This window comes from Triticum aestivum, chromosome 2A (assembly GCF_018294505.1).
Source record: "Triticum aestivum cultivar Chinese Spring chromosome 2A, IWGSC CS RefSeq v2.1, whole genome shotgun sequence".
NCBI classification, from domain to species: domain Eukaryota; kingdom Viridiplantae; phylum Streptophyta; class Magnoliopsida; order Poales; family Poaceae; genus Triticum; species Triticum aestivum.
In genome coordinates this window covers 383,362,619-383,374,755 of record NC_057797.1, presented here as the reverse complement: position 1 = coordinate 383,374,755, position 12,137 = coordinate 383,362,619, and the positions used below count along the sequence as shown (strand labels likewise).

Below are 12,137 nucleotides of genomic sequence, written 5' to 3'. Positions count from 1 at the left end.
ATGGATTCACCGGTGCTTTTTACCAAAAAGCCTGGCCCATCATCAAGGGCGATATCATGGCCGGCTTCCTGAAACTGTATGTGGGAGATGGTCGGGGCTTCGCGAAATTAAACATAGCTCTGATGGTACTCATTCCTAAGAGAAGTGACGCGGAGGAAGTGGGTGATTATCGCCCGATCAGCTTGCCTCATAGCTTTGGCAAACTCTTCTCCAAAATGATGGCCATCAGAATGAGGAAAATGCTTCCGGAACTAGTCAGCATGAACCAGTCCGCCTTCATCCGTGGGAGAAGCTTACACGATAATTTCCTCCTAGTGAAGCAAATGGCGAGAAAAATGCATGCCCGCAAAACATCAACCGTCTTTCTGAAGCTTGACATATCACGGGCATTTGACACCATCTCTTGGACGTTCATGTTTGAAGTTTTGAGAGCTAAGGGATTTGGAGAAAACTTCAGAAAGTGGGTTGCGATCTTGCTGCAGTCTGCGTCTTCAAGAGTCATTGTCAACGGGAATCAAGGTGTCAGGTTTGATCACGCTCGTGGGCTGCGCCAAGGAGACCCCAGCTCACCGCTCCTCTTTGTCATGGCGATGGGCGTCCTCTCGGCCTTAGTTTGCAAGGCTGCTGCAGTGGGGGTTTTGTCCTCCTTCAACGGTGTGTTGGCAAGCCAGAGGCTCTCTCTTTTCGTTGATGACGTCGCGCTTTTCGTGCGCCCCACGGAGCCGGATCTCACTTGCATTAAAGAAGTCTTATACCTCTTTGGACACGCTTCTGACCTTCGAGTGAACTATCGCAAAACATCGACAATTTTGATCCGGGGACAGCAAGGGGATCAGGACAGAGTGCAGCAGCTGTTAAACTGTCATATGGGGCAGTTCCCTTGCAAATACTTAGGGTTGCAACTTAGCATCCACAAGCTCTCCAAAGTGCATTGGCAGCCAATGCTTGATCAGGTCAAAAGCTTCCTTCCAACTTGGCAACGTGGCATGATTCAGAGACCCGGGAGACTAGTGCTCGTTAACAGCGTCATAGCAGCCCGCCCCATACATCATTTGCTAGTCATGAAAGCGCCCCAATGGGTCCTCGAAGAAGTGGACAAGTGGATGCGTGCTTTTTTCTGGGCTGGGAAAGAGGAGATCAATGGCGGACAATGCTTGGTTGCGTGGCATACCATCTGTAGGCCTAAGCCGTACGGTGGGCTGGGAGTCAAGAACCTGAGGACTTAAGGCCTGGCCATGCGCGTTCGCTGGGAGTGGCTCAGGAGGACAAATTCCTCAAGGCCTTGGCAAGGGCTACATCTCATGGTGGACAAAGAAGCCAAAGCGGTGTTCGACAGTCTGGTCCACATCGAGGTTGGAGAGGGCAGCAAGATCTTCTTTTGGACGGACAGATGGATTCACGGGTTTGCGGCAAAAGATATCGCCCCTTTGATCACCGGCATGGTGGACAAGCTCACGAAGAGAAAAAGAACAGTCCGGGATGCGCTTTTCGAGGACTCCTGGGTCAATGATATCACGGGCGAGCTATACTTCACGGCCCACCTGCAGCTCATACACTTGCAGCATGCCTTGGCGACGATCCAAAGGAATGCTTCGGACGATGATGCTTTCTACTGGCCCTGGAGTGCCTCGGGTTCCTATAGCACTAAATCCACTTATAGTATGCTTTGCCAGGGCATGACTCGGTTTGCCGCTGCCCAATGCATATGGAGAAGTTGGGCGCCCCTCAAATGCAAAATCTTTGCATGGCTTGCCTCTCAGTATCGGTTATGGACTTCGGACCGACGTGCGAGGCATGGTCTCCAAGATACGGCTTCTGCATGTTACACATGCTACCAAGAGGAGGACACAACAGACCATATCCTCGCTGGATGCGTCTACGCGAGACAAGTTTGGAATGGCTGTTTCTGGCTGCTTCAAATCAACGTCCAAATTCCAAGCTCCGAGGATACTTTCATGGTGTGGTGGGACAAGGCGCGGAAGTTCTTCCATGGAAAGCTCAAGAGAGGTTTTGATTCGCTTGTCATCCTGACCGCGTGGCACTTATGGAAGCAGAGGAATGCTCGGGTGTTCAACCGCAATGATCAAGTCCGCTCGGAGACCAACCTTGTTCATCTCATACATGACGAGATCAAGCTTTGGAAGAAGGCGGGCCTAGGAGTTGAGGGGTTAGATCCTTTCGTGAGAGAGTAGGCTTTTGTGTTTTTTTTTAGGAGTAAGCGTTTTTGTGGTAGGCTTCTTCGTCCAACCGCGAAGTCTTATACAATTTTTTCTTTTCTTCTATAAAGATAAGGTAAAGGCGTACTCTAAAAAAAAATCTTCAAAGGAGGAGGTCGCGACAGAGACGTCATGGGCATTTCCAGGATACGGCTAACGTTTGTTTGTTCCACTGATGCCGGCACGGAACGGAGAGAGAGAGACCTTGGACCGGTTGGAGGGCTCCCGTCGTCGCCGTGATGAACGTCTGACAGCGAGCGAGCCAGTTGCCATCGGACATGGATTGACCGACGGAGGGAGTACGTAGGAGTAGTATGTACCGATACGATGCGACGCGCTCCCGCTGCTGCTTGCTAGGCTGTTGCTGGTACTACGGCGGCGGCCGACTAGCCTAGCCGATGACGCTGCGGCGCGGCGCGAGAGAGTGATGGGCTACTCGCTACTGGTGTGGCCGATAGAATGGTACGCCCCTACCGCCTCGTTCCGCACACCTCCCTCCTCCTCTCTCATAAAATCGGGAGACCTTTCCCTCCCTCCCTCCCTCCATCGTCTCCTCTCGTCCTACTCACACTCCACCTCCCCTCTCTCCCTCCCTCCCTCGCCGCGCCGTGCTCCCTCCACTCCACTCCCATCGCCCCAGGGCGCACACGGGATCGCGCGCAGATCTGTGCCCCCCATCCCACGCGCTCGCCTCCCACTCCCCGCCTCCCCGCGGCGGCCTGCCTGGCTTAATTTCGCCACCAATGCGCTCTGGGTAGGGCATGAGAGACACTGGCGGCGGCTTGCCGGCGGACCAATTCACATCCGGATGGAGCTCAGCGTCGCCGCCGCAGCCGTGGAGCTCGGCAAGCGGGGCCGCCCCGAGGACCAGGACCACGACCAGGAGCAGGACCACGGGGATGCCAAGCGGCTGGCGCTCGTGCCGTGGCCGCCGCACCAGCAGCACCCCTCCTCGCGGATCTACCGCGTCTCGCGCGGCTCTGGCGGCAAGGACCGCCACAGCAAGGTCTACACGGCCAAGGGCATCCGCGACCGCCGCGTCCGCCTCTCCGTCGCCACCGCCATCCAGTTCTACGACCTGCAGGATCGCCTTGGCTACGACCAGCCCAGCAAGGCCGTCGAGTGGCTCATCAAGGCCGCCGCCGCCGCAATCGACAAGCTCCCCGAGCTCGACGCCGCCGCCTTCCCCAACCACCCGGCCTCAGCCTCAGCCAACAAACAGTCTTCTGCTCTTCACGCGGAGGCCGACGGCTCGCAGCTCCAGCAGCAGCAGCTCACCAGATCGGGCTGCAGCAGCACGTCCGAGACCAGCAAGGGCTCCGTCCTCTCGCTCTCTCGCTCCGACAGCCGCGTCAAGGCCAGGGAGCGCGCGCGCGACCGTAGCGCCTCTGTGAAGGACAAGGACGACTCGGTCACCGCCGCCGTGCGCCGCCGCGCCCCCTCGGCGCAGGCGGCTTCCTTCACCGAGCTGCTCACTGGATTGGCGGCCGCCACCCCAGCTGTTGCTCAGCACAAGCAGCACAACTCGTGGCAGCAGATGACCGCGTCTGCCACCGCGGACTACCTCGGCTTCTCCCAGCCAAGGAAATCCGGGCACGGGATGCTGCACACCTTCGCCTCCCCGGCCCCGCACCTGGGCAACATTGTGCCCGTCGCCATGGCCCCGGCGCAGCACTTCAGCTTATCAGCCGGCGGCGGCGATTCGCAGACGGACATGCCGCACTTCTCCTTCTCGCAAGACCACTACATGCCCGTCCATGCGGCGCCAGCGTCGGCTCCGGCAGTAGACTACAGTCTCAACTTCTCCATGTGCTCGGGTCTTGTGGGTGTCAACAACACTAGGGGGACCCTTCAGTCCAATTCGCAGCCGCACCTCTCCGGCCACCACCACCACCAGCAGCAGCTCCAGAGGCTGTCTACTCCACTGGATGCTCCGCACATACCCTTCTTGTTCAGCCCAGCCGTCGCGGTGGCCTCCCCCACCACAGCGGAGAGCCACTTCGGCGCGGCGGCCGCATTGCAGCTCTGGGAGGGGTTCCGGCACTCCGACATGAAGGAGAAGGGCAAGAACTGATCAATGGCTGTGCGCTTCTTTTGGATGCTGGTAGGTGATGAACTCTTCCAAATGCATACGCTTCCTTCGCTTTTTGCTGCTTGTGTTTTTAGGCCTTTGTTTAAGGGTGGGATGCTTGCCCATTGGCTAATTTGTTATGATAATCTCACCCTTTTGGTGGTTCTCGAGGTGGCCTTGCGCCCCTAAATCCCGTAAAACACTCGGCCTGTTCTTGTGCAATTGACGAGTGTCAAAGCTTTAGGGGGGGGGGGGGGGGGGAGCATTAGGCTGAACTTTCCAACAGGTGTCAATTCACTACTCACCGGAGAGGGATCTGTTTTGGTGTTCTGTTCCCCCCCAACCATTATGTCACAGGGGACAGGCCAATCGCACGGTTTCTGGTTACCCGGCATTGTATTTTTAATGCCTTAAATTGTAGTAAGCCCAGGCTACGTTGTTCTAGTATTGCATGAAGGGGGTCAGCTATATGAACAAATGCACTAACAGGAAATACAGAATGGATAAAATATCTAGATAAAGATTTGTCATGTATTCTAAAAGCATTTCCTGAAGGGCTTTTACTAGGTTTATTAATTGTTTAGGTGTAAGTAGAGGCACAGTCCAGAATTTCTTTGTAGATGTTTTTTTCTTCTTATTCAGAAGACATTGAAATGTCTTCAGCAGAGCTGAGTATTCAACCGTAACTAAAGTGAATTCATGTGCATATCATGACTGATATTTTCCTTAAAACTGGGTTTGTACATCTTAAAGTGAAACTGCAATATTTCATTCAACTTCTCATTTACTCTTAACTGAAATGCTTCGAAACTTAACTTGAAGAGTATAACTATATTTCTTTTTGTCAAGAACTTGGAGACCCAATCATCCCTCATTTGTCCGCGTCCGCAGCTGCCCCCCTCATATCAGAACCCCCAAATCAACATAGCATAGTTCATAGATCGGGGGCCACACGGATTGTGAGCTCCTCGTACGACTCCGTGGGCGTCCCAATCCACGGGGTCGTCGGCAAATGAGGAGCCGCTGCCGGATCCAGCCAAATTCCGGCGAGGGAAGGGAAGAGGACGGGGAAGTGAAGCGGACGAGGGACTGTGAGGAGAGTGGAAGTGTCTAGTGCCTAGGGTTTGGTCCAGTTGGAGTTTTAGTTGGGTGGGGGTGGGCCAGAGTGGGCCGGATCCTACGTGGCCGCCACGTCAGGACCTCCCTGTATTCCGTCCCACATGTGGGCTGGATATGAGGGGTGCCAGACGTTTGGGCTGCGTTTGAGGGGTCCGGTTGAGTGCCTAAATTTGGCCCGGGCGGTGTCCGGGTTGTCCGCCCGGGCGTTTAGGGGGGGGGGGTTCCGATTGTAGATGTTCTTAGTATCCAAGTAAGGTATTTTTTTTGGGAGTTATTTTTGTATAAGAGTTTCATTCAGTGTTCATAGCCTTCTGTTGGTTGAGTATTGCAATGTTAGAGACGGACCATAATGGTAGACCAGTCTATGTGTTGTTAAGCCATTGTGCTAGACTGCTAGTGGTGGATGGTTAGAGTTTCTGCATTGAAAAGAACCATAGAAGGAGGCAAACTACATTATGCATTTCCTGATCTGTGGTAAATAAGAGATACTCCGTCTGTTTACAAATGTAAGATATTCTAATTTTTTTCTGAATCGGATGTATATAGACACGTTTTAGTGTGTTTGTTCACTCATGAGTCCGTATATAGTCTATATTAAAATATCCAAAACATCATATGTTTGTGAACAGCGGGAGTAGTTTCTTGGTCTTGTTGCTAGGTCTAACTTTTAGGTATTCGCTCAAAATTATCTCAGTGTGTGGTATACATAGACCAGTCAATAAGAAATTTATCTTGTCGAAGGAGAAACCATACAGCATAATCTTCTCAAACTCTAGCTTTTCAAGACAGTACTAACTACAAAAAGTCAATTATTGATATGAACATGCGGTCAAAACATGATTACTCTTCGAAAGGTTCACTGTGAATCTCCAAGTGCTAATCCTGGAGTACTTAAAATTACACTAATTATGACAAAACCACATTTTGACATAATAGAACATCATTCACACCGTTTATATTTGTGTCACATGATTCATGGAGTCTTACCTCATTTTTGCAGTGCCTTGTTTACATAGTATTATGTATGTAATCAGTCCTTTTATCTGTTGAATAAGCCATCATAACTCTTCAGCCTATTGCTTTGTGAAATGTATCATACTTGTGCTAAAACTCTTTAGTATGATAAATAAATCCAGAGATATGAGTGATTAGGTCCTAAGCACTTTTGAAAACCTCTTAAGTGAGCTAGCATAACTTAGTTGTTTACTCCATTCATTTGCCATCAATAGCCTTTTGCATTTTAGCTCATATATGTACATAAATAGCATAGTGAACGGTAACAAATATGTCCATAGCAATCTTTTGCATGGCTAGCATGGTAGTGCCTGTTAGCCTTTTGCATTTTACCTCAGATTTGTACATAAATAACATACTGAACAGCAACCAACATGTTCATAGTAATCTTTTGCATGGCTAGCGGGGCAGTGCATGTTCTCATTTGAGAACAAGAAGTGCCTCTACAGTCGTTGAAAGTAACACCAGGCTGGGTAAAGTGAATTTTCTCCACCCACTTGTATCTCCTTCCTATACCCTCTTTCCTTTTCTTGAAAAGGGGCATATATTAATATCGCGGAGATACCAATTACACCCAACGCAATGTCCTGACGACATTACGGAGGCACACAACCCAAAAACAAAAAGAAGAAGAAGAAAGAAAGATCCCTCTAGAGTGATCAATTTCTTGTAACCACAACACGAACCACCGCCAAGACAACACCCGAAGTCCAAATTCTCCAAAAGCGACGCCTCCAAGAAGGAAATGGTGCACAAGCGCCGTTGTCGCCCGATCATAGATCTTTGGTTTTCACCCTGAAGAAAATCCGCGCTCTCAAAACAATGTCTTCAACAAGGCCACTGCCAGGCACTACCAATTAAGGCCAGACCTTGGGTTTTCACCCTGAAGAGCAGTTTTAACATGGCCCCTCTTACCCCCTCTTTTCACATGAGAGGTAAGAGTATAAAATAGATCTTAGCCGTTGATCTCATCAATGAATGGCTTGATTGACTCTTACCTTCTTACCTCACATGTAAAAAAAGAAGGTAAGAGGGACCATGTTAAAATTTGCCCACCCTGAAAGCTAAGACTCTGTACTTGCCGATGCCGCTTCTATGAGTCACGAACCACCAAACAAGTCCTCATTGCCTCGAAGGCTCGATCCGCCATTACTAGGCCTCAGACCTCTGCCACCATGACGTTCTCCGCCACTATCTTCACCATGAAAATCAAAATACCGACATGTCCCATAATGTCAACAGTCAACGAAGCTTTGCGTCACGCCCTCCTGAAGCCACACGGGCTGAAATAGAGGCGCACACGATCGAATCCTATCCGATCCAGCAATCTACAAGCGCTAGACACCCAATGAAGATCTCCGGTGGAGCCTTCCGGAACTCATCAATAGGCTAGATCAGTGAGGGCCGGCATCAAGCAGAACACCATCTTGGTGCTAGAAGACCCATAGGACCACCTCCTTTATCCAAGCAAAACCAGCAGGGCCCCACGCCGCCGGTCAGAACAGCGGAGGAGAAGGAAGCCGCGGCCGCTTGCGCGGACGCGTCGCTCGCCGCTCCGGATCACGCCAGCCCATGGCCAGAAGAGCCACGGCAACCAGCGCCTCGATCCCCTGGCGGCAACCGAAGGGCAGCGATGAGACCATGACCTAGGGATTCGAAGGATACCCCAAATCCAGTCGCCTCTGCCGCCAGATCGTCGCCACAGGGGATCTCCGCCGCCACCCCGACGCAAGGGCGCCGTCCTGGCCGCCGCGCGTAGACTACCACCACCGCCGCCCCAGCAGCTCCTGCGAAGGCCTCCAACGCACCAGCAATCCCAGCCACCTTCGGTAGCTGGGTCCGCCGCCACCACGGCGAGGGCCGGCGGCGAAGGGAATCAGGGAGGGGAGGACTTCTAGCAGCGCGAGGCTTCCGCCCCCGGTGTCGCCCTGGGGTGCGACACGGAGGTGCAAGATGCGATCTGGGCCGGGCGCTATAGTAAGTTGTGTTCAATATTGACACGGATGTTTACAATGCTATAAGATGTACACTTACAAAGTTTGGTGCTAAGAATATGGCCGTATGTGTTCTGTAGAACACAATCAAATTGGTGTGAATAATATGCCATTCAAACATGCACAATTTGTTATTATGTGTAGGACATGAATCATAACAATTTAGCACATTTTTCTTGTACGTCTTATAGCATTTCAAAGAACCATGATTTTTTAATTCTTAAACTTTTGGTAGTGGGAAAGGAGATAATATGGGGTGGAGATACAAGTTGGTGGAGATAAGCATTTCCGCTGGCTGGGTGGCATGGTTGTACTTGTACATATCATTTGGAACTTACAGTTGCATCTAGATTTGTTTAGTTATGTTTTGACAAATGACATACTTAGACCAGTGGGAGACTGAGTTTACTGAAAATTGTTCTCAATGTTCCTTTACCTTCATAGTTGCAGCTTGGCATTGTTAGAATCTGCTATCAGATTCATAATGCGATATAGTAGAGGATATCATTGTAAACTGTCAAGATTATTTCGTTGTTATAGAAGTTTCTCGTAACTTGCTTTTTTCCTCCAGTTCTGCATCAAGTACCATGTTTCACATATGCGTGATGTACTGCTGTGATATACATGCAAATGTGATAAATGCCACTGCAAATTAATCATGCTATCACAAAAGGTCGAGTTAGTCATTTTATAGCAGAGCCCTGATATTTAATGTTCGCCTTTATTGATGCTGTATAAAATTCTAATGGAAGCTACTACCTCCGTCCGGGTTTATTGGCCCCCCTTGTATTTTGAGCCAGACTTTGACCATCTATATGACTAACAAAATATAAAGTATATGTTACAAAAAGTACACCATTGGATTTGTATTTGAAAGAGCTTTCCCATCGTATAATTTTTGTGACATATAGTTTACATTTCATTAATTAAACTTATAGGTCAAACTTTAGCACAAAATAAGAGGGGGCCTAATAAACCCGGACGGAGGGAGTAGACCTTTAGATCTGATTGAATTTGTTTTCCCCTTCCTTATTTCTAGAAAAGCTCTCCTCCACCTGGAAACATTCTGAGCATTTAAAATGATCTTACCTAAGGACTTGTTTATCTTGCCTTGAAATTAGGCTTATCAAGAAACTAGGGGTAATCAGCTTAAAGGTTGCTCATTTTCTTAGCTTAGTTAACTACAACTTAGGTCCCATTTGTACATAAGATATGCATAGTGGGTGGGTTAACGCGGTGTACTTGCTGGAACTAGAATCTGTTGTCCCCAAGATCTTTAAAGCTGTTGTTCACCACGTTCCTCTGGGCTCCCATAACATATTAGACAATATGGTAGTCCAATGATGTTTTGAAGTATATATTGGCATTATGCTGAAAATGGACCTGACAGGTGAAGTTTTATCTTCTGTCCTGGTAGAATAATCCAAAGAAGATACTCCCTCCGTCCCAAAATGTAAGACTAGTTTTGACACTATGATAGATAGTGTCAAAAATGATATTACATTTTGGGACAGAGGGAGTATGTTTTACTCACCAATATAAATGCCTAACTGTGCTGCCATTGTTTTTTCTTAATTGATGCTCCTGAAATTGTTTTGGTGCTCTTCTACCAAGATTGACCAAATGAGTGTTCTGCTAAAGTAAAAGTCATATAGACTGAAATATCATAGGTCAGCCTTTGTATGCCTGTTAGTACTGCAAACTATTTGAGTGAAAGATCTGAAAATATATAGCACAACGTATGTCCACAGTTGTGATGATGATAGGTGCAAGTCTTGACCTTTTCATTACATAATTTGTGTTCTTTTGAGCTTACATTGTGTAGCATCTCTACTGTAGATTTGTAAGTAGCTTTCTCCTTTATCTGATTGATATCATAATTGTTTGACAGGAAGTGAAGACGGCCAATCATCTCCCTATTTTCCTGTGAGCTCCATTCATGGCAAGGGGGGATGATTCCCTGCGCTCTTAGAAGCAGACCATCATTTGGACATCTACCATGGTCATCGAAGAACCTCATCATCGTTACTCAGATGATCGTTTGCTTTCTTTTTACTCCATGTTGTATTAATCTTGTTTGTGGAGGTGAGGGTTCCTGAGCAAAAGCTTGCTGGATTGCCCTTGCCATGCTTTGCACTCTAGAACTTTGTCAACTGATGCACGTACGCCGCCCTGAATCGGCAGCTCTTTTGACATTGTTGGGATGAGTTATCCCCCGTCAATTTTTCTTGTTCTCCGTTGTGTGCTGTGTGACTGAACTCATTGATCCAATCTATAAGATGAACTATGTATGTTGTGTGACCCTCTCTCTACCTTGTGCTGAATATGGTTCGCTGAAGAGGTGTAAAATGTACCTTTTTTGCAGTGTTTTATTTGTATTGCTCAGTGATGTATCTGCAGCAAGTGTGCACTAACTGAACTTGGTCAACACTGTGTTGCTGCACTGCTGCAGGCTTCTGTTATGTTAATTTCAGCTTCAAATATGGTTACCATTTGAGTAGCTTGTGAAAATGCAGACGCAAGTTCTGAACAAGACAAATTCTTACTCTTGATTTTCCTCTACGGCATTGCGTTGTTGCTCATGCCTGAGATACTATTGAGGAGCATTTCTATCTTGTTTTTAAGCAAATGTGATGTTTTATGTTTATGCAAACTGGGTAAAAAAACGTGTCAAGTGTCTGGGAAAGAAAGTCTGAATCTTGAGTGAACAGTATATTTTATTTGGGTGTTGTTTGTTTGCTGTGGCAGACTGATGATAAAAGCAGGTATGCATTTCAACTGAACCTGCCTTCTAGCATGCCTGCAGAAAATCTAATATAGTGTGCGTTGCTGACAACACCAAAAATGTGAAGTCTATCCCTCCACTGCGTGCAGAAGCTGGAGAGACGGTCAAGACATCAACTTTTAACCATTGAGCAGGACACCAAAAATGTGAAGTCTATCCCTCCACTGCATGCAGAAGCTGGAGAGACGGTCAAGACATCAGCTTTTAACCATTGAGCAGGCTGCAGCTTCAGGCTTGTCCATACTTTGGGCAAAACAAATGTTCTGAAGGTAATTTATTTCTATCTTATCACAGTAAACAAGCAAGAAAAGGAAGATTGAAAGCTTAGTGCATATATTTATTGTACTACAACCTATGCTCTCTCTCGCGACTGCAACCGCGACACCACCCCACCTACCACATCCCGCCGCCGATCTGCTCGCAACGGCGAATCCCCGCACCCCGCACCACGCCCCCCATGCCGCGCAGCTCCAGATCCACCTGCTCGCCGCCCCGTCCGGGCTCGACGGTGCCGTACCTGCCTCCCCCCTTTGTGTACCGGGCCTTCCCGGAGATGCTGCGCCCGATTGGGTCGGTGTCGCCGGCGACGCTGCGGGCGACAAGGGAGCGGAGATGGACGGAGAGAGCCATGCGGATCCGGGACGACGCATCCTCCTACCTCCTATGTGTTCGGGAGTGGAGGCGGCTGCATCAGAAGGCGGAGGCGGAGCCAGATCCGGAGATGAAGGTATGGGCGTCGTGGGGGATCGAGACCTACGGCGACATCACGGATCAGGAGCTTCTCAACCTGGCAAGGAGGATCTACTTCGAGGGCAGCAGAGAGGAAAAGAGGAGGATGCCGCATCCGTATGCCCCTCCGAAGGATTTCGTCAATTGGGCGAGGGCAGAGGCCAAGAGTGCAGATCCACAGAGGCGCGCAAGGTGGGAATGCATAGAAG

General features: G+C 49.2%; 1 protein-coding gene across 2 annotated transcripts; it reads left to right on the top strand.

Moving 5' to 3' along the window:
• Window positions 1–2,724: 2,724 nt before the first annotated feature.
• On the top strand, window positions 2,725–10,715 carry LOC123188740 (transcription factor PCF6). Of its 2 annotated transcripts, none has more exons than XM_044600974.1 (2): window positions 2,725–4,324; window positions 10,306–10,715. In XM_044600974.1, the coding sequence occupies exon 1, from the start codon at window positions 3,025–3,027 to the stop codon at window positions 4,288–4,290; it is 1,266 nt and encodes a 421-aa protein (XP_044456909.1). In that variant the 5' UTR covers window positions 2,725–3,024; the 3' UTR covers window positions 4,291–4,324; window positions 10,306–10,715. The 2 variants fall into 2 exon arrangements, with proteins under 2 accessions (XP_044456909.1, XP_044456908.1); XM_044600973.1 differs by having other exon boundaries at window positions 2,731–4,320.
• Window positions 10,716–12,137: the final 1,422 nt, after the last annotated feature.

Bases quoted from the DNA above. Each gene is read 5' to 3' on its own strand.
- LOC123188740 (XM_044600974.1), top strand. From the start codon at position 3,025: ATGGAGCTCAGCGTCGCCGCCGCAGCCGTGGAGCTCGGCAAGCGGGGC.